General features: G+C 44.6%; 4 protein-coding genes across 6 annotated transcripts in view; 1 reads left to right on the top strand and 3 right to left on the bottom strand.

The window, feature by feature from the left end:
- zfat (zinc finger and AT hook domain containing) overlaps positions 1-11390 on the top strand; it is a 29572-nt gene extending 18182 nt beyond the window's left edge. The window contains exons 12-18 of the mRNA XM_031820841.1: positions 1738-1911; positions 4671-4759; positions 4969-5107; positions 8559-8683; positions 8769-8889; positions 9040-9185; positions 10413-11390. Coding sequence (XP_031676701.1) covers positions 1738-1911; positions 4671-4759; positions 4969-5107; positions 8559-8683; positions 8769-8889; positions 9040-9185; positions 10413-10640 — 1022 coding nt within the window. The 3' untranslated portion in view covers positions 10641-11390. The remainder of the gene's footprint in view (positions 1-1737; positions 1912-4670; positions 4760-4968; positions 5108-8558; positions 8684-8768; positions 8890-9039; positions 9186-10412) is intronic.
- On the bottom strand, positions 11391-14203 carry LOC109877254 (putative ribosome-binding factor A, mitochondrial). Its single transcript, XM_020469552.2, has 7 exons — positions 13548-14203; positions 13283-13313; positions 12937-13107; positions 12558-12670; positions 12276-12360; positions 12129-12178; positions 11391-12042 (listed from the first exon to the last, which is right to left on the bottom strand). The coding sequence occupies exons 1-7, from the start codon at positions 13790-13792 to the stop codon at positions 11667-11669; spliced, it is 1071 nt and encodes a 356-aa protein (XP_020325141.1). The 5' UTR covers positions 13793-14203; the 3' UTR covers positions 11391-11666.
- A 672-nt stretch (positions 14204-14875) lies between these two features.
- On the bottom strand, positions 14876-19594 carry LOC109877253 (activity-dependent neuroprotector homeobox protein 2-like). Of its 3 annotated transcripts, none has more exons than XM_031820845.1 (4): positions 19310-19594; positions 18482-18596; positions 18255-18347; positions 14876-17640 (listed from the first exon to the last, which is right to left on the bottom strand). In XM_031820845.1, exons 2-4 carry the CDS (start codon positions 18587-18589, stop codon positions 15139-15141), a joined length of 2703 nt encoding a protein of 900 aa, XP_031676705.1. In that variant the 5' UTR covers positions 18590-18596; positions 19310-19594; the 3' UTR covers positions 14876-15138. The 3 variants fall into 3 exon arrangements, with proteins under 3 accessions (XP_031676705.1, XP_031676704.1, XP_031676706.1); XM_031820844.1 differs by having other exon boundaries at positions 19315-19594; XM_031820846.1 differs by having other exon boundaries at positions 19320-19594.
- A 584-nt stretch (positions 19595-20178) lies between these two features.
- Positions 20179-24655, bottom strand: LOC116371816 (partitioning defective 6 homolog gamma-like). The gene is made up of 3 exons (XM_031820856.1): positions 24336-24655; positions 23551-23773; positions 20179-22909 (listed from the first exon to the last, which is right to left on the bottom strand). Exons 1-3 carry the CDS (start codon positions 24402-24404, stop codon positions 21903-21905), a joined length of 1299 nt encoding a protein of 432 aa, XP_031676716.1. The 5' UTR covers positions 24405-24655; the 3' UTR covers positions 20179-21902.
- Positions 24656-24840: the final 185 nt, after the last annotated feature.

The raw sequence follows: 24840 nt of genomic DNA, 5'->3' as shown, positions 1-24840 counted from the left end.
GAGTGCTTGTCTTGTCGCTGTGATGAGTGCTTGTCTTGTCGCTGTGATGTGTGCTTGTCTTGTCGCTGTGATGTGTGCTTGTCTTATCGCTGTGATGTGTGCTTGTCTTATCGCTGTGATGTGTGCTTGTCTTATCGCTGTGATGTGAGCTTGTCTTATCGCTGTGTTGTGTGCTTGTCTTATCGCTGTGATGTGAGCTTGTCTTATCGCTGTGATGTGTGCTTGTGATGTGTGCTTGTCTTATCGCTGTGATGTGTGCTTGTCTTATCGCTGTGATGTGTGCTTGTCTTATCGCTGTGATGTGAGCTTGTCTTATTGCTGTGATGTGTGCTTGTGATGTGTACTTGTCTTATCGCTGTGATGTGAGCTTGTCTTATCGCTGTGATGTGTGCTTGTGATGTGTGCTTGTCTTATCGCTGTGATGTGTGCTTGTCTTATCGCTGTGATGTGTGCTTGTCTTATCGCTGTGATGTGTGCTTGTCTTATTGCTGTGATGTGTGCTTGTCTTATCGCTGTGATGTGAGCTTGTCTTATTGCTGTGATGTGTGCTTGTGATGTGTACTTGTCTTATCGCTGTGATGTGTGCTTGTCTTATCGCTGTGATGTGTGCTTGTCTTGTCGCTGTGATGTGTGCTTGTCTTGTCGCTGTGATGTGTGCTTGTCTTATCGCTGTGATGTGTGCTTGTCTTATTGCTGTGATGTGTGCTTGTCTTATCGCTGTGATGTGAGCTTGTCTTATTGCTGTGATGTGTGCTTGTGATGTGTACTTGTCTTATCGCTGTGATGTGTGCTTGTCTTATCGCTGTGATGTGTGCTTGTCTTGTCGCTGTGATGTGTGCTTGTCTTGTCGCTGTGATGTGTGCTTGTCTTGGTCGCTGTGATGTGTGCTTGTCTTATCGCTGTGATGTGTGCTTGTCTTATCGCTGTGATGTGTGCTTGTCTTATCGCTGTGATGTGTGCTTGTCTTATCGCTGTGATGTGTGCTTGTCTTATCGCTGTGATGTGTGCTTGTCTTGTTGCTGTGATGTGTGCTTGTCTTGTCGCTGTGATGTGTGCTTGTCTTGTCGCTGTGATGTGTGCTTGTCTTGTCGCTGTGATGTGTGCTTGTCTTGTCGCTGTGATGTGTGCTTGTCTTGTCGCTGTGATGTGTGCTTGTCTTGTCGCTGTGATGTGTGCTTGTCTTGTCGCTGTGATGTGTGCTTGTCTTGTCGCTGTGATGTGTGCTTGTCTTGTCGCTGTGATGTGTGCTTGTCTTGTCGCTGTGATGTGTGCTTGTCTTGTCGCTGTGATGTGTGCTTGTCTTATCGCTGTGATGTGTGCTTGTCTTATCGCTGTGATGTGTGCTTGTCTTATCGCTGTGATGTGTGCTTGTTTTACCTACCTTAGTTGAATGCACTGACTGTAAATCACTCTGGATTAGAGTGTCTGCTAAATAACTACTGACTGTAAATCACTCTGGATTAGAGTGTCTGCTAAATAACTACTGACTGTACATCACTCTGGATTAGAGTCTCTGCTAAATAACTACTGACTGTAAATCACTCTGGATTAGAGTGTCTGCTAAATAACTACTGACTGTAAATCACTCTGGATTAGAGTGTCTGCTAAATAACTACTGACTGTAAATCACTCTGGATTAGAGTGTCTGCTAAATAACTACTGACTGTAAATTACTCTGGATTAGAGTGTCTGCTAAATGACCAACATGTAAAAGCCACTGTATCTCTTCCCTGTTAGGAGTGAAGCCCTTCAAGTGTTCCCTGTGTGACTACGCCAGCCGCAGTAAGAGCAACCTGAAGGCCCACATGAGCAGACACACCACGGAGAAGACACACCTGTGTGACATGTGTGGCAAGAAGTTCAAGTCCAAGGTCACTCTGAAGAGCCACAAGCTGATGCACACAGAGGACGGTGAGAGAAAACCCACAAACGCTTTGAGATCTAGGATGAGTCCCAAATGGTACGCTATTCCCTATATAGTGCACTACTTTAGACCTGGTCAGAGTTCCTGGTCAAAAGTTGTGCACTATATAGGGCTCTGGTCAAAAGTTGTGCACTATATAGGGCTCTGGTCAATAGTAGTGCACTATATAGGGCTCTGGTCAATAGTAGTGCACTATATAGGGCTCTGGTCAATAGTAGTGCACTATATAGGGCTCTATATAGGACTCTGGTCAATAGTAGTGCACTATATAGGGCTCTATATAGGGCTCTGGTCAGAGTTCCTGGTCAAAAGTAGTGCACTATATAGGGCTCTGGTCAATAGTAGTGCACTATATAGGGCTCTGGTCAATAGTAGTGCACTATATAGGGCTCTGGTCAAGAGTAGTGCACTATATAGGGCTCTGGTCAAGAGTTCCTGGTCAAAAGTAGTGCACTATATAGGGCTCTGGTCAATAGTAGTGCAATATATAGGGCTCTGGTCAGAGTTCCTGGTCAATAGTAGTGCACTATATATGGAATAGGGAGCCATTTGGGATCTAGTTGGGCAGTTAACATTTAAGTATTTTACCTCTGACTGTACTAAGCAGCTGATGAGTCTGTCTCTGTACCTCCATACTGTAGGGTTAGGTATGTACCTCCATACGGTAGGGTTAGGTATGTACCTCCATACGGTAGGGTTAGGTATGTACCTCCATACGGTAGGGTTAGGTATGTACCTCCATGCTGTAGGGTTAGGTATGTCCCTCCATACTGTAGGGTTAGGTATGTCCCTCCATACTGTAGGGTTAGGTATGTACCTCCATACTGTAGGGTTAGGTATGTACCTCCATACTGTAGGGTTAGGTATGTACCTCCATACTGTAGGGTTAGGTATGTCCCTCCATACTGTAGGGTTAGGTATGTCCCTCCATACTGTAGGGTTAGGTATGTACCTCCATACTGTAGGGTTAGGTATGTCCCTCCATACTGTAGGGTTAGGTATGTACCTCCATACTGTAGGGTTAGGTATGTCCCTCCATACTGTAGGGTTACTGTAGGGATAGGTATGTCCCTCCATACTGTAGGGTTACTGTAGGGTTAGGTATGTCCCTCCATACTGTAGGGTTAGGTATGTCCCTCCATACTGTAGGGTTAGGTATGTCCCTCCATACTGTAGGGTTAGGTATGTCCCTCCATACTGTAGGGTTAGGTATGTACCTCCATACTGTAGGGTTAGGTATGTCCCTCCATACTGTAGGGTTAGGTATGTACCTCGTTACTGTAGGGTTAGGTATGTACCTCCATACTGTAGGGTTAGGTATGTCCCTCCATACTGTAGGGTTAGGTATGTCCCTCCATACTGTAGGGTTAGGTATGTACCTCCATACTGTAGGGTTAGGTATGTCCCTCCATACTGTAGGGTTAGGTATGTCCCTCCATACTGTAGGGTTAGGTATGTCCCTCCATACTGTAGGGTTAGGTATGTACCTCCCATACTGTAGGGTTAGGTATGTCCCTCCATACTGTAGGGTTACTGTAGGGATAGGTATGTCCCTCCATACTGTAGGGTTAGGTATGTACCTCCATACTGTAGGGTTAGGTATGTACCTCCATACTGTGGGGTTAGGTATGTCCCTCCATACTGTAGGGTTAGGTATGTACCTCCATACTGTAGGGTTACTGTAGGGTTAGGTATGTACCTCCATACTGTAGGGTTACTGTAGGGTTAGGTATGTCCCTCCATACTGTAGGGTTAGGTATGTCCCTCCGTACTGTAGGGTTAGGTATGTCCCTCCGTACTGTAGGGTTAGGTATGTCCCTCAATACTGTAGGGTTAGGTATGTCCCTCCGTACTGTAGGGTTAGGTATGTCCCTCAATACTGTAGGGTTAGGTATGTCCCTCCGTACTGTAGGGTTAGGTATGTCCCTCCATACTGTAGGGTTAGGTATGTACAGAGTGTGATTACAGTGCTGATGAGTATTGTCATCCTGTCTCTGTCCCTCCATACTGTAGGGTTAGGTATGTCCTTCCATACTGTAGGGTTAGGTATGTACCTCCATACTGTAGGGTTAGGTATGTCCTTCCATACTGTAGGGTTAGGTATGTACCTCCATACTGTAGGGTTAGGTATGTCCTTCCATACTGTAGGGTTAGGTATGTCCCTCCATACTGTAGGGTTAGGTATGTCCCTCCATACTGTAGGGTTAGGTATGTCCCTCCGTACTGTAGGGTTAGGTATGTACAGAGTGTGATTACAGTGCTGATGAGTATTGTCATCCTGTCTCTGTCCCTCCATACTGTAGGTTAGGTATGTACAGAGTGTGATTACAGTGCTGATGAGTATTGTCATCCTGTCTCTGTCCCTCCATACTGTAGGGTTAGGTATGTACAGAGTGTGATTACAGTGCTGATGAGTATTGTCATCCTGTCTCTGTCCCTCCATACTGTAGGGTTAGGTATGTACAGAGTGTGATTACAGTGCTGATGAGTATTGTCATCCTGTCTCTGTCCCTCCATACTGTAGGGTTAGGTATGTACAGAGTGTGATTACAGTGCTGATGAGTATTGTCATCCTGTCTCTGTCCCTCCATACTGTAGGGTTAGGTATGTACAGAGTGTGATTACAGTGCTGATGAGTATTGTCATCCTGTCTCTGTCCCTCCATACTGTAGGGTTAGGTATGTACAGAGTGTGATTACAGTGCTGATGAGTATTGTCATCCTGTCTCTGTCCCTCCATACTGTAGGCAAGCAGTACCAATGTACAGAGTGTGATTACAGCGCTGCACAGAAACCTCTACTGGTACGACACATGGAGCAGCACGCCTCTTTCAAGGTAGTCAGAAGAGGGCCGTCTCTCTATATAAAGCTTTTATAATACAGTCACTAGCATCAACGTATCAACACCAGCCTCTAACAGGTTCAACTTCCACTACCATGAAATACATTTGGACAGCTTAAGGGAGCAGCACGATGTTCCCTCAGAAAAAAAAAGACCCTTTCTAGTCTTCATTATTGAAGCCAATTGAAATGTGTTTTCCACAGCCCTACCGCTGCGGCCACTGTCACTACTCCTGTAACATAGCAGGACCCCTGAAGAGACATTACAGCAAGAAGCACCCCAACCAGGAGTACTGTAATGCAGGGCCTGGGCCAGCCACCTCTGAGGCTGTGGAGCAGCAAGGTGAGTGGCTCAGCAGAGACACACCGATCTCTGTGTCTCATACTGTACCAACCAGGAGTACTGTAACGCAGGGCCTGGGCCAGCCACCTCTGAGGCTGTGGAGCAGCAAGGTGAGTGGCTCAGCAGAGACACACCGATCTCTGTGTCTCATACTGTACCAACCAGGAGTACTGTAACGCAGGGCCTGGGCCAGCCACCTCTGAGGCTGTGGAGCAGCAAGGTGAGTGGCTCAGCAGAGACACACCGATCTCTGTGTCTCATACTGTACCAACCAGGAGTACTGTAACGCAGGGCCTGGGCCAGCCACCTCTGAGGCTGTGGAGCAGCAAGGTGAGTGGCTCAGCAGAGACACACTTAGAAGACGCTCTTATCCAGAAAGACTCAGTCAATGTATTCAACTAAGTTTAAAAGGGAAAAACAAGTATTGTTGTCTCTACCTTCTTGCCCATTGTGCTGTTGTCTCTACCTTCTTGCCCATTGTGCTGTTGTCTCTACCTTCTTGCCCATTGTGCTGTTGTCTCTACCTTCTTGCCCATTGTGCTGTTGTCTCTACCTTCTTGCCCATTGTGCTGTTGTCTCTACCTTCTTGCCCATTGTGCTGTTGTCTCTACCTTCTTGCCCATTGTGCTGTTGTCTCTACCTTCTTGCCCATTGTGCTGTTGTCTCTACCTTCTTGCCCATTGTGCTGTTGTCTCTACCTTCTTGCCCATTGTGCTGTTGTCTCTACCTTCTTGCCCATTGTGCTGTTGTCTCTACCTTCTTGCCCATTGTGCTGTTGTCTCTACCTTCTTGCCCATTGTGCTGTTGTCTCTACCTTCTTGCCCATTGTGCTGTTGTCTCTACCTTCTTGCCCATTGTGCTGTTGTCTCTACCTTCTTGCCCATTGTGCTGTTGTCTGTGCCCAATCATGTTTGTACCCTGTTTTGTGTTGCTGCCTTGCTATGTTGTTGTCTTAGGTCTCTCTTTATGTCGTGGTGTGTTTTGTCCTATATATATATATATATATTATTATTATTATTTTTATCAATCCCAGCCACCGTCCCCGCAGGAGGTATTTTGCCTTTTGGTAGGGCCGTCATTGTAAATAAGAATTTGTTCTTAACTGACTTGCCTAGTTAAATAAATAAATCAGTCATGTCAGTTCCAGTAGACCCATCTCCAAAATAAAACCTGGAATCAGTCTTTACTCAGTAGAACAGAGGACCCGGAATCAGTCTTTACTCAGTAGAACAGAGGACCTGGAATCAGTCTTTACTCAATAGAACAGAGGACCTGGAATCAGTCTTTACTCAGTAGAACAGAGGACCCGGAATCAGTCTTTACTCAGTAGAACAGAGGACCCGGAATCAGTCTTTACTCAGTAGAACAGAGGACCCGGAATCAGTCTTTACTCAGTAGAACAGAGGACCCGGAATCAGTTTTTACTCAGTAGAACAGAGGACCCGGAATCAGTCTTTACTCAGTAGAACAGAGGACCCGGAATCAGTCTTTACTCAGTAGAACAGAGGGCATGGATTCAGTCTTTACTCAGTAGAACAGAGGACATGGAATCAGTCTTTACTCAGTAGAACAGAGGACCTGGAATCAGTCTTTACTCAGTAGAACAGAGGACATGGAATCAGTCTTTACTCAGTAGAACAGAGGACCTGGAATCAGTCTTTACTCAGTAGAACAGAGGACCTGGAATCAGTCTTTACTCAGGAAAACAGAGGACCTGGAATGAAGTGTCCATCTCTAGGTAGAGTGAAGTGTCCCATATCTCTAGGTGGAGTGAAGTGTCCTATATCTCTAGGTAGAGTGAAGTGTCCTATATCTCTAGGTGGAGTGAAGTGTCCTGTATCTCTAGGTGGAGTGAAGTGTCCTGTATCTCTAGGTGGAGTGAAGTGTCCTATATCTCTAGGTGGAGTGAAGTGTCCTGTGTGTGACTGTCCTATATCTCTAGGTGGAGTGAAGTGTCCTGTATCTCTAGGTAGAGTGAAGTGTCCATCTCTAGGTAGAGTGAAGTGTCCTATATCTCTAGGTGGAGTGAAGTGTCCTATATCTCTAGGTAGAGTGAAGTGTCCTATATCTCTAGGTGGAGTGAAGTGTCCTGTATCTCTAGGTGGAGTGAAGTGTCCTGTATCTCTAGGTGGAGTGAAGTGTCCTGTATCTCTAGGTGGAGTGAAGTGTCCTGTATCTCTAGGTGGAGTGAAGTGTCCTGTATCTCTAGGTGGAGTGAAGTGTCCTGTATCTCTAGGTGGAGTGAAGTGTCCTATATCTCTAGGTGGAGTGAAGTGTCCTGTATCTCTAGGTAGAGTGAAGTGTCCTATATCTCTAGGTGGAGTGAAGTGTCCTGTGTGTGACTGTCCTGTATCTCTAGGTGGAGTGAAGTGTCCTGTGTGTGACTATGTCCTATATCTCTAGGTGGAGTGAAGTGTCCTGTGTGTGACTGTCCTGTATCTCTAGGTGGAGTGAAGTGTCCTGTGTGTGACTATGTCCTATATCTCTAGGTGGAGTGAAGTGTCCTGTGTGTGACTGTCCTGTATCTCTAGGTAGAGTTAAGTGTCCTGTGTGTGACTGTCCTATATCTCTAGGTGGAGTGAAGTGTCCTGTGTGTGACTGTCCTGTATCTCTAGGTAGAGTGAAGTGTCCTGTGTGTGACTGTCCTGTATCTCTAGGTGGAGTGAAGTGTCCTGTATCTCTAGGTGGAGTGAAGTGTCCTGTATCTCTAGGTGGAGTGAAGTGTCCTGTATCTCTAGGTGGAGTGAAGTGTCCTGTATCTCTAGGTGGAGTGAAGTGTCCTGTATCTCTAGGTGGAGTGAAGTGTCCTGTATCTCTAGGTGGAGTGAAGTGTCCTGTATCTCTAGGTAGAGTGAAGTGTCCTATATCTCTAGGTGGAGTGAAGTGTCCTATATCTCTAGGTGGAGTGAAGTGTCCTGTATCTCTAGGTAGAGTGAAGTGTCCTATATCTCTAGGTGGAGTGAAGTGTCCTGTGTGTGACTGTCCTGTATCTCTAGGTGGAGTGAAGTGTCCTGTGTGTGACTATGTCCTATATCTCTAGGTGGAGTGAAGTGTCCTGTGTGTGACTGTCCTGTATCTCTAGGTGGAGTGAAGTGTCCTGTGTGTGACTATGTCCTATATCTCTAGGTGGAGTGAAGTGTCCTGTGTGTGACTGTCCTGTATCTCTAGGTAGAGTTAAGTGTCCTGTGTGTGACTGTCCTATATCTCTAGGTGGAGTGAAGTGTCCTGTGTGTGACTGTCCTGTATCTCTAGGTAGAGTGAAGTGTCCTGTGTGTGACTGTCCTATATCTCTAGGTGGAGTGAAGTGTCCTGTGTGTGACTATGTCCTATATTTCTAGGTGGAGTGAAGTGTCCTGTATCTCTAGGTAGAGTGAAGTGTCCTGTGTGTGACTGTTCTATATCTCTAGGTGGAGTGAAGTGTCCTGTGTGTGACTATGTCCTATATTTCTAGGTGGAGTGAAGTGTCCTGTGTGTGACTATGTGTACGGTACCAAGTGGGAGATGAACAGACACCTGAAGAACAAGCATGGCCTCAAAGTGATTCAGAGTGACGTGCTTGGTCTCAACCAATGGGAGGTAAGGTTTCATACTCTCCTATATATATGGTCAATATTAAGATGTTTTTCTGTCTAGACACCGTGTTGTGTGTGTGTGTTCTGAGGTGGTGGAGCAGTCGGTGGAGGAGCCCCTTACCCAGTACCTCCACATCACTGAGACAGAGGACCCTCAGGGGACCGAAGCTGCCGTGTCGGCCCTCCAGGATCTCAGGTTCACAGAGAACGGTTAGGACAAGTTAGCCTGATCCCAGATCTGTTTGTACTCTTGCCAACACCATTTGGCTCCTTGTTAAGCCACATACAACAGAGTGACAAAGAGTTGATATATCCTTGGTTTCACTCACTGTGTTTAATGTATTGGAGTGCTCTGCTTAGGGGTGGTGGCGACCACCACAGAAGGGCTGGATCCCACAGCGGTTAACATCCTGCAGCAGATCATTGAGCTGGGGGCAGAGTCTAATGATGCCACAGCAGCCTCCATGGTGGCCATGGTCCCTGGCAGAGTGACCGTGGTGGAGCAGGTAAGAGCAGTGTCAAAAGTAGTGCACTATAAAGGGAATAGGGTGCCAATAGTGCACTACTTTTGACCAGGGCTCTCTTGGTCAAACTTAGTGCACTATAAAAGGGAATATGGTGCTTGGGCCCTTGTCAATAGGGAATATGAGTTTGAGTTTATTTTTATTTTTACAGGGACAGTGCACATTAATCAACGTTTCAGTAAAAGTGCCGATTTTAGCCAGCCAGCTAATTTTCAACCGCAGTCCCTGGGCAGGTTATTAAAAACAATTACAATATAGACAATAGCAACATAGAACAGGCAAGACATAGCAACATAGGACAAGCAAGACATAGCATACAGACAGAGCAACATAGCATACAGACAGAGCAACATAGGACAAGCAAGACGTAGCATACAGACAGAGCAACATAGGACAAGCAAGACGTAGCATACAGACAGAGCAACATAGGACAAGCAAGACATAGCATACAGACAGAGCAACATAGGACAAGCAAGACGTAGCATACAGACAGAGCAACATAGAACAAAAAGCAGCAAGTCAAAATTCATAAAAGCAACAAAGTGTTTCCACACCTCACAAGCTACAGACAACATGGAGAGCGGCAACATACTGCTAGGGACCATGTTCACAAATCTGATTGACCTTTAGCCATGTCTTCAAGCATTTTGTGAAAGTGTGATATGTGGTGCAGTTATGTGTGTCTGATGGCAGTGTATTCCAGACATGGGAAGCTCTCACAGAGAATGCAGATTTACTAAAGGTGCTTTTCCTTAAGGGAACTATACAGTCACCTCTCATGGCAGACCTTGTGGATCTGCTGCCATATGTCTGGGTTTTCTGTTTAACAAAAATATTGAGTGGAGGGGGAGCCAGGCCATTAAGGATCTTGAATACAAGTCATGCGTCGGTGTATTGCACAAGATTTTCCCAACTCAAGAGCTCATGCTTTCTAAGGATGTGACAATGATGATGGCTATTGGGCTTCCTATCAAGCACTTTGAGAGCCTGTTTGTAGACAGACTGAATAGGTTTTAATGTTGTACAGCAAGCTTGGGCCCAACTAGTCAAGCAGTATGTTAAGTGGGGGAGTATCATAGATTTGAAGTACAGTTTTGCTACCTCTGTAGTCAAACAATTTCGTATAAATCGGAAATTAGCTAGGTTGAATTTGGTTATTTGTTGCCATTTAGGACATACCACTCCAATCCTCTTTCCAACATCTTCCAGGTGGCTGAGGAGGAGGAGCAGGGGAGCCACACTGTGATGATCCAGGACCCCTTCCAGCAGGCAGCCTCCATGGGGCTGGGTGAGGAGCACCATCTGGTGGTGTCGTCTGATGATGTGGAGGGCATGGAGACGGTCACCGTGTACACTCAGGGAGAGGACGCCTCCCAGTTCATCGTCTATGTCCAAGAGGCTGTGCAGACTGAGGAGCATACTGTGGAATCTATCTGAGCAGTTGGTGCAGGCATGGAGGAGCAGTCAACAGTTTCATCCCGGGTCATTCAGTAGGTGGAAGACATTTTTAACACGGGGAGATATTATCTGAACTTGTCCAATTAGAACACAGATTTGCATTGTTCCGTTGCTAGACATTTTTCTACAGTGTGCCCTATTGAACTCCACCCTGGCTTGCTCTATGAAACCCACAACCAATCTCCAATGGCTTTGATTGGAATAACATAGTGGCTTGAAATGTATCATTTCATCGCTTATGCCTTTTCTCTGTGATTAGCATATTCTTACATTAATTCAACTTAATATAGCAAAGGATTTTCTTAGAAAACAAGATTTTGGAATGTACTGTTTATACAAGTGTATAAGTCATTTAGTAAGGGGATCATTCAAATATTCATGGCGGGATTCAATCTGTAACGCTGTGGACAATGAGCCTTTGAAAGGCTTCGTCACCGCGTTCACAGAGATCACATTCAAGGCAAACGCTACAGAGGACGCCTTATTTCGGAAATGACCTTTTAAAAATATCAAGAGCCTTTTCAGATTGCATCTCGGGCCTTTTACTTAACTTACAACATAGTTGCAGTTTTTGCATGATGTGCCTTTAATGTTTACAACAGATCATTTACAGGACTGGATTGGTGATCATGTTTTTCTATATACACCCCCCCCCCATCCTGTTGACTAATTTCTACACCTATTGGAATGGTAGTCAATGAACAATTAAACGTATCATGACAAACTCAATACCTTGAAAGTGTTTATTGACATGAACAATTCACCCATGTCTGATCTCTGGTGTAAAACTACCAAAACACACATGTAAGAAGAGGGGATCTCCAGAACACTGGTCATTCATGTTGCCTTCCAATGCTCCTCGGAAGTGAGAAATACAAGGTTCCGAAGGCGAAACAAACCACTTGGAATGACTCTCCCAAGTTGGACTTCTGAATAGGAAAGTCTGTGATGGAGATGATAGTTGTGATGTTTCGTCACTGACATTTCACCTTTTCAACTAAGGATCTAGGACTTCCTGCTCTCCTCAGCCATGAGTTCTCTGACCTGGTCGTCTTCCTGGCTGAATGCCCGGCCGTCCTCCTCCTCCCTCTCCTGACCCTGGCTGTGCCTGGACAGAAGGTACTCCTTAGGAGTGATATCTTCATCAACGGGCCGTTTAGACTTCTTCTTCTTCTTCTCCATTATCTTCTGCTTCCTGTACTCTGCCAGCACCTCCAGCTGCTGCATTGTGAGCTCTGGTGCCAGGGTGTTTGAGGTAGTGTCTTTGACCCTCAGTTTGTAGTCCAGGATCTGTTTGTTGAGAGCGTCGTGGTCAACCCCGAACAGCACAGGTTTTTTAGATGTGGTGGGCTGTCCTGATTCCACTTCATGTAGTTGTTCTCTGGAAGAAATTAGATGTAATTATGTCAACTTCAAAAATTCACTTGACTGTATTTACTATTTGTGCCCCAGTCATCAGATTCTCACCCCAGACCATCTTCAGGACCAAAGTCAGCCATCTTGAGTAGGTTTTCAACCTAACAGCACAGTCCACAAGCACAAAGTCCATCAGCACAGTCTTTCATAAAATGTTGAATATTGTTTGTGGTCTAATGAATATGAAATGCCAATTACCTCAGACATGGCTGCGTACTGTTTATCCTTTATGAAAACCAAAGGAGGGACACCACCAAGGGTTTGATGAGCCATAATGAGGTACCTGTTAACAACAGAACAGCACAGGGGTTCTCTCTAACATCATCCTGAAACCACCTAGCCCGAGTGTCAGTCTCCGTGTGCTATCCTGCCAACTCCTTGACATGGACCGTTGGCAAGAACACATAGATCTGGAACCAGGCTAGAAACAATCACCACAGAAAGAGAAGAGTACTGCTATTTTCCTGAGAGAGTGCTTACCTTATACGAGGACTGCTCTTGTCCAGTGCTTGCTGAATCTGGTCATCCCTCTCTGACACACCACTGGTTTTCCAATAGACCCGGCAACTAGAGAAGTCTGCAGGCAGTGACACCTGATGTGACACACACGCAATATTATAAAAACTCAAACAGGCAGTGCTGAGAGGGATAGAATGTACACAATACTAGCACCAATTTTATGAAGCTACTTTGCATTACCAAAATGTCATTGAATATTTCAGTCCAAGCTGAAGTACTTCCTAGCCTAGTCCCAGATTGTGCTCAATGCTGTCATTGTCCAGCCAAACATGACAATGCGTGACAGGGAGTTGGCATGATTGCACAAACACACCGGGCACTCAGGCTAGGTTATTCCTACCCTTGAGATGTCCACACTGTAGTTGTAGACCTCATAGTTGACTTCGGGGGAACTCAGTAGATCAGTGATGGCCTTGTACAGGATGGAGTTGAGGACTCTGGTGCGCATGTTGTCCTCTTGGCTTCGTTTCTTAGGTGGCTTCAGAGCACTGAGCTGACTGGACGGTGGCCCCTGTCAGAATTACAAAGGTTAAAATGTGAAACCGGATACAGCAAGCCTGAGTGCCAGTCTGTTTCTACTGTCCTGACAACTCGTATGGAATTGTTATGCCAATGACAACAGATCAGGGACCAGGCTGAGAATAAGCATAATTACAATCTAAATCATGACATGAGACAGTACCAACCTGGGGCGGTGTTTCATACCAGAGCTTCTTCCTGTTGAAGACATGCAATGAAGAAAACGTTACTCAAGTCATAGCAGAAGAGGAGCCTGGTACCTGATCCGTTTGTGCTCATGCTAACAACTTGTTATTGTCGAGCCAAACATGCTTGGCGTGACAAGGATTTGACATGACGGCTCAGACTAAACAGGCTAGCAAGACATGATGAATCAAATCAGACAACAACAAGAGCTTGCTACCAAAACGTCAAACCATAACGTTCTCTTACTTTGTTTTGTTGACAAACTTCCTCAACAGGTTTTTACCAGCACACTTGGAAGAAGTGTGAAAATCTCTTCTGTCATGACAAACTGATGAGACCGAACGGCGCTCGCGGTTCAAATGATGGACTCGATGCTGAGGATCAAGTTCGACACTGCCGCTGGTCCGTTTCATCATAGCCATACAACTGCTCGCGTAATGCTGAACAACTAGACATTGCTTTACTCTTGAGTATGTATTAATACCAAACATAATTAATGTTACTCAACCCTTTAAAAAAAAAAGCTTGTGATTTTCTTCGGTCGCACACCAGCTACCTAGCTAGCATGTATATAAACATCACTCTGCACAACTAGTAATGTCTGTCTGAAGAATGGGTTAAGGCAGAAGCAATCGTTGTCAAAGCGACTTATTTTTTGGTATTGTGGCAAACAAATGTTATAAGTGTAGGCCGCCACCTACTGTATTGGCTGTGTATCCGCCTACTATTCTGTAGTATGTATTCAATACACTTTGTGAAACAATTACCCTACCAACTAACCTTGCACCCCTTAAAACCTCACCACTACTCCACTACTTTAGCCCGATCTAAACCTACTTCAGGCCAGCAGCCCGGGACACTATCGTTCAAAATATCTTGTAACTCTACTGCAGTAAAATGCCCGTACACGCTAGAAATCATCGATTGTGGATTTATACCACAGATAAGGTTAGATAATATTAATTCAAATTGTTAATACAATTTTTATAAATCTACTAGTAGACTTGTTGGGTGTATTTCAAGCCAGGACATAATATATGTAATTCATTTTAATCCACACGCCAAACCCAATAAAGAAACAAACTAACATTTATACAAATATGGTCATTTATGTGCAAAACAAAAACACAGATCAACGAGGTCATTTCTAGAAAATAAGAAAAAACACACATCCTTTAATTTAGCACACCGTGAAAACTTCTATAGGAGAACCGAGAGGCACTTGTACTATGCATCTTGAATATTATATACTACAGCATATTAGACTAATAAACTGCTTTAGTTTTTGAGCCAAATAGTGCGTGTTTACAAGCTGCCCAGGCTGTGAAGTTATACTGTACATATAGTTTATCAATGACATGAGATTCCAAATAAACATTGTATGTGTCCACAAGTTCTTGGGTATATTAACAGATCGTATAAAATATCTACACACGTTTCAATTCTACTAAACACTCTTTACAATTGTACAAAAACAAATTGGTCCACACTGTCTTTTTTTATGTTTGTCAAAATGGGTACATGTATAAACTCAAGTGTTAATTGACAAAATACTAGTTAGACTTTTTTTCCCCCCCATGACTTCAAAAAGGGACATCTAATTCTCATGACTCTTTAAATGTTGTCTCGATGACATCATTTCCTTTAAAATTCCCTTTTTCATAATAAGAAAATAATGACAAGGGTTATCACCGTTTCTTTCTATACATCCAAAATATATCTTCTAGATAAACACAGCTTGCAATTTGGTTAATATATTTCCTTGTTTGTTTGTTTTTTTGCACACTGACTCACTTTAAATGCATTCCGTCTGCAGAATGACTGTGCATACAGTAAGTTAGACATTTACGTTCCCTGGCTCAGCTTTCTTTTCAGGTTCAATCTCTGGAACAACAAGGTCGTGCTTCAGCTTGCTCAGCTCAGTCCAGTTAAACCCCATCAGAACCTTAGTCTTCTTCTGTCGGAGTGCTTTCATACACCGGCTGCGCTTCGCCCCAAACAGAGACGCCACATCAGTCCTCTGGAACCACAGACGGCCCGCCAGGGCCTCCATCTCTTTCCTAGACAGGTAGGGCCTCTGGTGGAAGTATCTAGTGAGGAACTCCTTTCTATCCTGGAAGGGAAGCATCTCCATTCCTGTGGGATCCAGCACCAGGGACACAGTGGGGTCAAATGTAAAAGCACCAGGTTTGGATTTGTGCCCCACCTGCTGCTTGGTGGCCCCCCCTGTCGCTTCCCTAGACCTACTCGGTCTGCTCTGATCCAGGGTAGCGGCCGGCACGCCACCGTTGATTGTCTGGGCATTTGGATCAGGGTTGATCAATCTCTCTGCATCCTTGGCTGCCTTGGGGGCACACCTGCAGCGCTGGACGTGTATGGAGATGGTTTTGGAAGTGGACTTGTCTGTGTACACCCCCAGGCAGTATACACACTTGAAGGCTGGGGCCTTCAGTATGGCATGTATAGTGGGTACAATGTGATGCTTTGTCTTCAGATGGAGCTCGTAATCCTCCCCGTTCTGAGGCTTCTCTGGACAGAAGGGACAACCGTCTTTTGCTAGGTTTTGATATGCTGACTTGATGGACTCTCGTCTCAGCTTCAGATAGATCCGGTCTTTAGTCGATGTGACCAGAACCACGTTTAGCTCCTTGTCTGCAAGCAGGTCTTTAGGGACAGTTGCGCTCATGTCAAAAAAGGGAAACAAAAGGCCCCCCTGGGGATTGATTCCCAGACGATATTTCTCTTTGAGGACGTCACAGTTGGCTTTGTCTGAGAGCTTGTGTTCCTTACCCATGTGTACCATGACTTGCTGGATGGAATAGAACACCAATGGGCAGAGTAAACACTGCAGACCATGCAACAAATGCTGAAAAATACCCTTCTCCGACAATAACGTTTTACATCTTGTGCATTTCACTGTGTTATTCTCCATCTTCTTCAGAAATTGTGTCTGCACAGCCAACTCTTTGGGTTTCTCAGTGCCGTTGTCACCTTGTGTCAGGTTCATCACGGCCGTGCTAGGCGCTTGATTGGACACCGTACCGTTTCCCATGACGATTATAGTCGACGGCTTGTTCTGCTGTTGTAGAGTGGTCATGTTCTGCGTCACAAGCACACCTTTATTGACAATTTGGGTGACCCCAGCAGACTGGACTGGCATGGCAACCTGAACAGTTTCCAGTGTGTAGGTTGGCATGCCGTTTACCTTGTTGCCAGTAGGGACCAGACGGACAGACTGGGAGGACATGACGGCTCCTCTGGGACCAGACTGGGTCAACATAAAGGGCTGGGAACCACCACCCATCTTGTTGTGGACATTGATTTGGACACCAGGTGGAAGTAGGACCTGTCGGGGCTGTTGTTGTTGTTGTTGGGGAACTCTAATTGTTATTGGTAACGGTTTGGTGGCATTCTGCTGGGTGTTGGGCAGCATCATTCTGATGGGACCAGCTTTGACGAGTGTGGAGGTGGGCAAGGCAGCACGGTTCTGAAGAGAAGTAACTGCCCGCTGAGTGAGTACTAAGCCGTTTCCTCCTGGGCCCTGTGTGGCGAGGAACATGTGCCTCTGGTTTGGACCACACACAAGGGCCGTTGTGTTACTTGGAGCAGCCAGAAGCATAGTACCGGTGGAAGGGTTTTTTGACATGGACCTTCCGTTGGGTTGCTGTTGGTTACTGTTCTTGGAGACCAGAGAGACTACTTTTTGGACAGCCCTGGGAGCCAGGTTCGGAAGCTTCTGCTGCGGGCCGTTCCTTATGCTAGTTTTGAGGTTCGTGTTGACATGTTCGACGATGAAGGGCCTGATGTGCTCGTGCAGTTCCTTGTGTTTGTCTGAGCTCAGAATGTGGTAGAGCAGGTGCTCCGACGTCTCCGCCGGCATGTTACACATCCTGCAGAAGAACGTGGACAATTTGACCCCGCCCGCTGTCTGTTCCGCTTCGTTCCGGTGACCATAGTAACGGTTCAACAACGACCCGTAGTGGTTCACCAGGACGTGTTTTCTCATGACATAGAACAGCGAGTCGTGGAACCCACAGCCTCGACACGAGTATTTGTCTCCTACGTCAGTGGTGGAGACTGAATGGATGGTAGTATGGGACGTGGTGGAGGTTAAAGTACATGAGGCACTGGTGGTTTTGGCTGAGCCCCCGTGGAACAGCTTGATGTGTTGATTGGTGACATCAGGCTGGCTGATGAAGGAACAGTTGGGGCAGGAGGACAGGGCGCTGATGTCCTCCTCCTCCTCGTGACAGCGCTGGACGTGTCCTCTGAAGGTGTACCATGACCGGGTAGAGAACCAGCACAGGGCACAGCATAGCATCTCTCTGCGATATGGCCACTGAGTGATTTAAATAATAATGATGAAGTTAGCATGTGATTTAAATATTAATGATGAAGTTAGCATGTGATTTAAATAATAATGATGAAGTTAGCATGTGATTTAAATAATAATGATGAGGTTAGCATGTGATTTAAATAATAATGATGAAGTTAGCATGTGATTTAAATAATAATGATGAAGTTAGCATGTGATTTAAATAATAATGATGAAGTTAGCATGTGATTTAAATATTAATGATGAAGTTAGCATGTGATTTAAATATTAATGATGAAGTTAGCATGTGATTTAAATATTAATGATGACGTTAGCATGTGATTTAAATATTAATGATGAAGTTAGCATGTGGTTTAAATATTAATGATGAAGTTAGCATGTGATTTAAATAATAATGATGAAGTTAGCATGTGATTTAAATAATAATGATGAAGTTAGCATGTGATTTAAATATTAATGATGAAGTTAGCATGTGATTTAAATATTAATGATGAAGTTAGCATGTGATTTAAATATGAATGATACATTTAAAATATAAAGTTAAGACATATTACAGTATTGTAACAGCTATTATGACAGAATAATAAATGACTTGTCGTCCACAATGATGAGCGTACCCTTTTTCTCCTTTTGCCATGGTAACCGTCCGTTAAATCCTCCCAGTCTGTGTTCTCAAAACAGTCGTCTCCTGCATCAAAGCATTTAAGATCCTGGAAAACAAAATAGACCAAGAGAGGGTTAATGCAAAAATGAATCTATCAATATTCTATTAAGAGTAGCCACAGTGAACAAAGTCCCACTAATATCTGTGCTTGAACATTTGTAGTGTACAAACAGAACTTACATCCAACAACTTTTTGCAGTTGTCAAGTCCAATGTCACATAGAATATCTTTGACTCTCTTCCTTGATTGTCTGATTTTGTCCAGTTTCTCCACAGGTAGTTGGTACATCTTTTCCCTGCACGAGCAAAACACAGCAGTAAATAAAAGGTTCATTTCACAAGCCAGAGGTAGGCCTAGAAACAAAAACAAGACATTTTAAATCAGTTTTTTTGTATATACTGTAAACAATAACCACTTCAGTGTCAGTGATACAAAGCAGCATTTAGTGGAGGTGCCTCTGGACTAGTAGGCCAAGCAAGCGGTTGCCTCTGAATCCCATAAATAGTTCTATATAAAATGATAACAACTTTGTCATTAGTCATTGTTGGCGGAAACGGTACGTTCCTCGGTTTTCGTTACTGGCTACATGAACGCAATGCCAGCCAAGTAGTAAAACGTATCATTTGGTCACTTCGTCTGCTGCGAAAAACTGCAGTTAAGAGAAGTTACATAATTCTGTGAATGGCACACTGACAGTTGGATGTTACTGGCTAGCAAATAACTACGAAGAATGAGCAGAGAAATACCAAACCACTGATCAATCATCAGGATGCATAATAATACTGCATCTGCGCAAGCCAGCTAAAACAGTTGTTAGCTAGCTGGATGACTGATGCTAGCATCGCATTTTGCCTAATTTGCATGCACACACAGACAGGTCACTGAGGTAACTTCACCAGTCATACACATTTGGCGGCAGGATTTAAATATTTGGTGAATTGCAACAACGTTTTGGACACAATGTTAATCATGCAGATATATAGTGAAGATACATTTGGGAAAGTGTACCTTACACGACCTGGCAGTCGAAGAGACAGCTCTCAACAGAGTGCGTGCTCGTGAGTCTGTTTTCACCAATCCGAGTGGAGAAGAGCTTAGGCGCGCGCACCACACGGCTATGAAAAATATACCATGAAATACTCGGCATGCATTTATCAAATCGTTTTCTTCGCCTATAATACCAATAATGGCAGAATTTCCTCTATTTTTAATCAACCATTTCTTTTGTTTGTTCTGTTGAAGAGCATCATCCAACTATTGATAGGAAACATGGCGCACAGGAAGTGAGGAAGTGACGTTTGCTCATTAACATATTGCATGGTCATGACCCTCCAATCAAATGAGTGTGTCTCTAATTCTTACCCTGGATCATTTTGAGCACAGTAGAACAATTGATTTGACCTTGATCACCACTGGGGACCACACCTGTTGCCACCAGGTGTATCACACTCATCAATTCATATCATACCTGTTGCAGCTTGGGGCACCCTGTGAAATCACACCTATGGGGAATAAACTACAATAGGTTAACATGGCATATTGAATATAGAATACATATAGAATTTTTATGGAATACATATAGAATTCTAGAATTCAAATTTGCCTGGTTCAATGAGAGATTTCTGCAGCTCTAAGTATTTCTGGTCAATGTCATTTTCCCATAAGCAGAACATTATGACAACAAATATCATACCAGGTCAGATGTGAGCTCAAGACAGGGTCAAGCATTAGGTACTTGAACAATATTTTTGATAACTTATCAGCAAGCATGGTCTACATCTGTATTGTTGAAGTGGGTCAGGGAGACTGTTTTGTTTCATCTTTGAGTTAAACCTATGGGCCTACTGTAAGCAAATCACAAATTACTGAAACTGTGGTTGATATTTAGCCCACATCCTCTTTAATCAATGTCTGTGGACAGAAGGGCTGAAAACTCACAGATACAAACGCCAGTGGCTCACACAGTTCATAATGACACAGTTCATAATGACACAGTTCATAATGTCACAATTCATAATGACACGGTTCATAATGACACAGTTCATAATGACACAGTTCATAATGACACAGTTCATAATGACATAATTCATAATGACACAGTTCATAATGACACAATTCATAATGACACAGTTCATAATGACACAGTTCATAATGACATTTGGGACACACATAATGGCTTGATATTTTGGTAAGGGGATAGTTAAGGATGTATTCCTCATAAATGGCATTAGACATATTTATTTAACTAGGCAAGTCAGTTAAGAACAAATTCTTATTTACAATGATGGGCCAATTGTGATACAGTCTGGAATCGAACCAGGGTCTGTAGTGACACCTCTAGCGCTGAGATGCAGTGACTTAGACCGCTGTTCCACTTGGGAGACATAATAAAACCACAACATTGCTGTAGCTTTAATAATACAATCTCTCTACACAATGCATCAGCAGTACATGTAAAGGACATGCACATTCACAGTATAACAACAAGTGCCAGAACTGCATTTACTAATAATACATAATGGTGTTTCATGACTATTTCCATATTAAATACTTAGGCGCTCCGCTTTGTGGTTTCAAATTTGCTGAGAGACTGACGCTGAGAGGGACAACATTTAAGTGGGTTCAAAAGGTCAGATCCCTGAATTCACAATGTATCATCAACACCCTATTCCCTTTATAGTGCACTACTTGTGACCAGGGTCCAGGTCATAGGAATGTGCTATATAGGAAATGGGGTGCCATTTGGGAGCCAATAAGAAACGTCTCCTCCGTCTCAAGCATTGAAAAGGTATAACAAAGGCTGGCAGTGTCTGTAGCACAGGAGGTTGGTGGCACCTTAATTAGGGAGGACAGGCTCGTGGTAATGGCTGGAGCAGAATGAGTGGAATGGTATCAAATACATCAAACACGTGGTTTAATCAAACACCTGTTTTATACCATTCACTTCATTCTGCCCATTTTTATGTGCCGTCCTCCCCTCCCTGTGGTTTGTAGTGTTCTAGAATCTGACTGTAGAATCACAGGGTGATGACCATTCCGTCCTCCCCTCCCTGTGGTTTGTAGTGTTCTAGAATCTGACTGTAGAATCACAGGGTGATGACCATTCCGTCCTCCCCTCAGCAGCTCCCTGTGGTTTGTAGTGTTCTAGAATCTGACTGTAGAATCACAAGGTGATGACCATTCCGTCCTCCCCTCCCTGTGGTTTGTAGTGTTCTAGAATCTGACTGTAGAATCGCAAGGTGATGACCATTCCGTCCTCCCCTCCCTGTGGTTTGTAGTGTTCTAGAATCTGACTGTAGAATCGCAAGGTGATGACCATTCCGTCCTCCCCTCCCTGTGGTTTGTAGTGTTCTAGAATCTGACTGTAGAATCACAAGGTGATGACCATTCCGTCCTCCCCTCGGCAGCCCCCTGTGGTTTGTAGTGTTCTAGAATCTGACTGTAGAATCACAAGGTGATGACCATTCCGTCCTCCCCTCGGCAGCCCCCTGTGGTTTGTAGTGTTCTAGAATCTGACTGTAGAATCACAGGGTGATGACCATTCCGTCCTCCCCTCAGCAGCTCCCTGTGGTTTGTAGTGTTCTAGAATCTGACTGTAGAATCACAAGGTGATGACCATTCCGTCCTCCTCCACCCCTCCCCTCTGTAGCACCAGGCTGCGTCGTAGCTCTGTCCTCAGGGTGAGCAGGCTGCTGTGGTTAAACACACCTCCATTCATCTCCCTGATGGCTGGGCTGCTACCGTAGTGCTGCTGCAGGGTCAGGTCTCGGTTCAGTCTGAGGTTCAGGTTAGTGAGGCTGGGCTGTGAGTGATAGGAGGTTGAGGAGATGATAGAGTAAGGTCGACGGGGAGGACGTCGGGTGGATGGCCTAGGAGAAGGCCTAGGACTCTGCTGGGGCTGGGACCAAGCCTGGGAACGGGAGGCTGTGGAGGTGGAGGCACAGGAGCGACGGGATGAGTTTCTGAGTCTTCTCTCAATCACAATGTCCAAGTCCTCGTCGCTCTGCAGCTCGTCATCAGTGAAGCTGTAGGCTCCCACACAGATGGGCATGCTGTGGTAACTCTGGTAGTCTAAAGAGCTGACACTGCCTGAGTTTATCCCCGACATCCAGCTGCCGGTACGCACTATGTTATTACGCTGGTTCACTGGCTTCACTGTGATGATAAGATTGTGACTGTTTGCGATCATCATGTCTGTTACCTGGTCTAACACCTTGCCCATCACCTCAATCCCATTCACCTCAAGCACCTGGTCGTTAATGGCCAGCAGCCCTGTGCTCTCAGCCAGGCCTCCAGGGACCAGCCGTGAGATGAAGATCCCAGGTACCTTCTCCAGGCCGTGGGGAGTCACCCTCACAGTGGTCCCATCCCGGATATAGAACCCCAGGGGCCTCTCTGAGCCCTGGCGGTAAAGGCGCACCCGGCGCTGAGATGCGGGCAGGAAATCTGTGTCAATAATGGACGAGATGGGGCGGAAGTCCTGCGGCCTGCTGATGTGGACCGTGGGCCTTTTGCGGTTCACGTCGCCGCGTGGCAGGGGGATCGCTGGCACCTTCCTCCGGCGTGTCACAGTGGCATTGGGGCAGAAGGTATTGTCGTCTACTTCCTCTGTGAAAAGGAAATCTGTTAGTACGCGTCTTGAAAAGCAAAACTTGTCAAATGTACTAACTAGTTTAATTCCCCTAAGGGCTACAATGCAAATCAACTGATGCATTGTTTGTTTTACTGTGTGGGTCAATGTGGGCAAGAAACAACTTCTGACTTAGCACAACAACCAGGGCATAAATCATACTGTCAACATGCAGGATATGTTCTGATTCTCTACAAACTATATAAACAGGAGTTCCTGAGGGTACATAAACAAGGGAAACAAATGTAGATAGTCCACCATGTAAACAAACATACGAAAATAGCAGCACACAGCAATTACATGAGAATAAACATCAACCCTGGACAACTAAATGACTTCCCCTTCTGCTGTTGGTGGAGACACACATAAACAACTTCCCTGATGCAAACTCTGATAAATCCCGTATGACGAAGGCTTGCAAGAAGCATATATGAATTCCAGTCTCAGCTTTGGATGATATGTTATCTCAGTGTTATTGAAGCCTATCGATGTTACCTGGTTTTTATTACCTTTTTAATGACAGATAACCATAATAACTGGCTTAGTCTTGCATAATTACAGCTAGTTGTGTTTAGGGCTTCAGAGTAAAACAACAGGCTGGTCTGTTCTGGGTGTATACCTTGTCTCTGTATGAAGATCCGCAGTAAGGTAGGAGCAGTGGACACGGCCTTGCAGAAGTTGCCATCGTTATTGATGGGTAGTAGCTCTCCCTGGATATCTGCATAGCCAATGATGACATCAATGCTGGTTAGACGGTGCAGGCGCAGGATGAGCTTGTAGAAATCTTGGAACTCCCCGGGGTTGGAACGGTTAAGGGAAAACCTTCTGAACTCTGCTCCATACTAAAGACAGAATGTTTCGGAGAAACTTTGAACGATAAAGAAAAGTTGTCCTTTCCATACTTATTAGACAAATCAAAGCAATTCATTGACGAATGCGGTTTTGATATTGAGTGTCAGCGATGTATTAGGCTACTGGACTAAACTAAGATGATATGGAGCAAAATATACATGTACCTATAGATCAGCCATGAATTGTGAGCAGAAAATCTATCTAGCTTATAGCCATAATATTGGCTACTACATATGCAGGTAATAACAAATTTCTTATAATCTAAAATATAATGTTATGGCAGGTAAAAATGGAAATGAATGGGTGAATGGACCACCAAATTGGTGGTAAACAGATGATTTCATACCATAAAAACATAAACACATTTTTTTTTAAATGACAGTAGCCTACACTAGGGTGACATATTGGTTGTAGGACTATATATAATTTTAGTCAAGGACCGTTATTCTTCCATTTATCGGGAGCACAATGCGCAGCTAGACAGCATCCTCTCCAAATGGAACAATAGTCATCCCATAAAACAGGATGCCCAACTCCCGCGCGGCTACTTACTTTGCTTTTCACTTCCACTGTCGCACGATACTGCAAAGAAGACTGCGATTTACTTAAACTCCGATTCATTTTCTTATTCTTCAGAACCCCACTGGGTTCTGTGTGGGTTGTAGACTACTACGTCTGTGGGTTCAGTTTGATCCACTGTCTGCTGCCTGTGCGTAAAGTTACGCTTCTTCAAACAAAGCCGTTTTCCCGTACTTCTGCGGGAGTAGTTACTGCTTTCTTCTGTCACATAAAAAAAAACTGTGTTGTTCCCGGCTGACTGGTGCGGGACCGGGGCCGACGGATTGGGTAAAGTTAACCATCATGACATCACCGCCCTCATCCTTTCCATAGCTTCCCTCTCCTCTCCACCGGAGGACGCAGTTTCTTCTCTTAAGTGCTGTAGGGATGGATTACATTGGACTACTAAATATCTTATAACTTTGCTTCAGATTTACTAAATATTTATAACTTTGCTTCAGATTTACTAAATATTTATAACATTTGATGTATATATTTG

Source organism: Oncorhynchus kisutch, unplaced genomic scaffold, assembly GCF_002021735.2.
Source record: "Oncorhynchus kisutch isolate 150728-3 unplaced genomic scaffold, Okis_V2 scaffold3711, whole genome shotgun sequence".
Classification (NCBI taxonomy): domain Eukaryota; kingdom Metazoa; phylum Chordata; class Actinopteri; order Salmoniformes; family Salmonidae; genus Oncorhynchus; species Oncorhynchus kisutch.
Note: the sequence above shows the minus strand (reverse complement) of the source record. Positions and strands in the feature narration are given on the sequence as shown.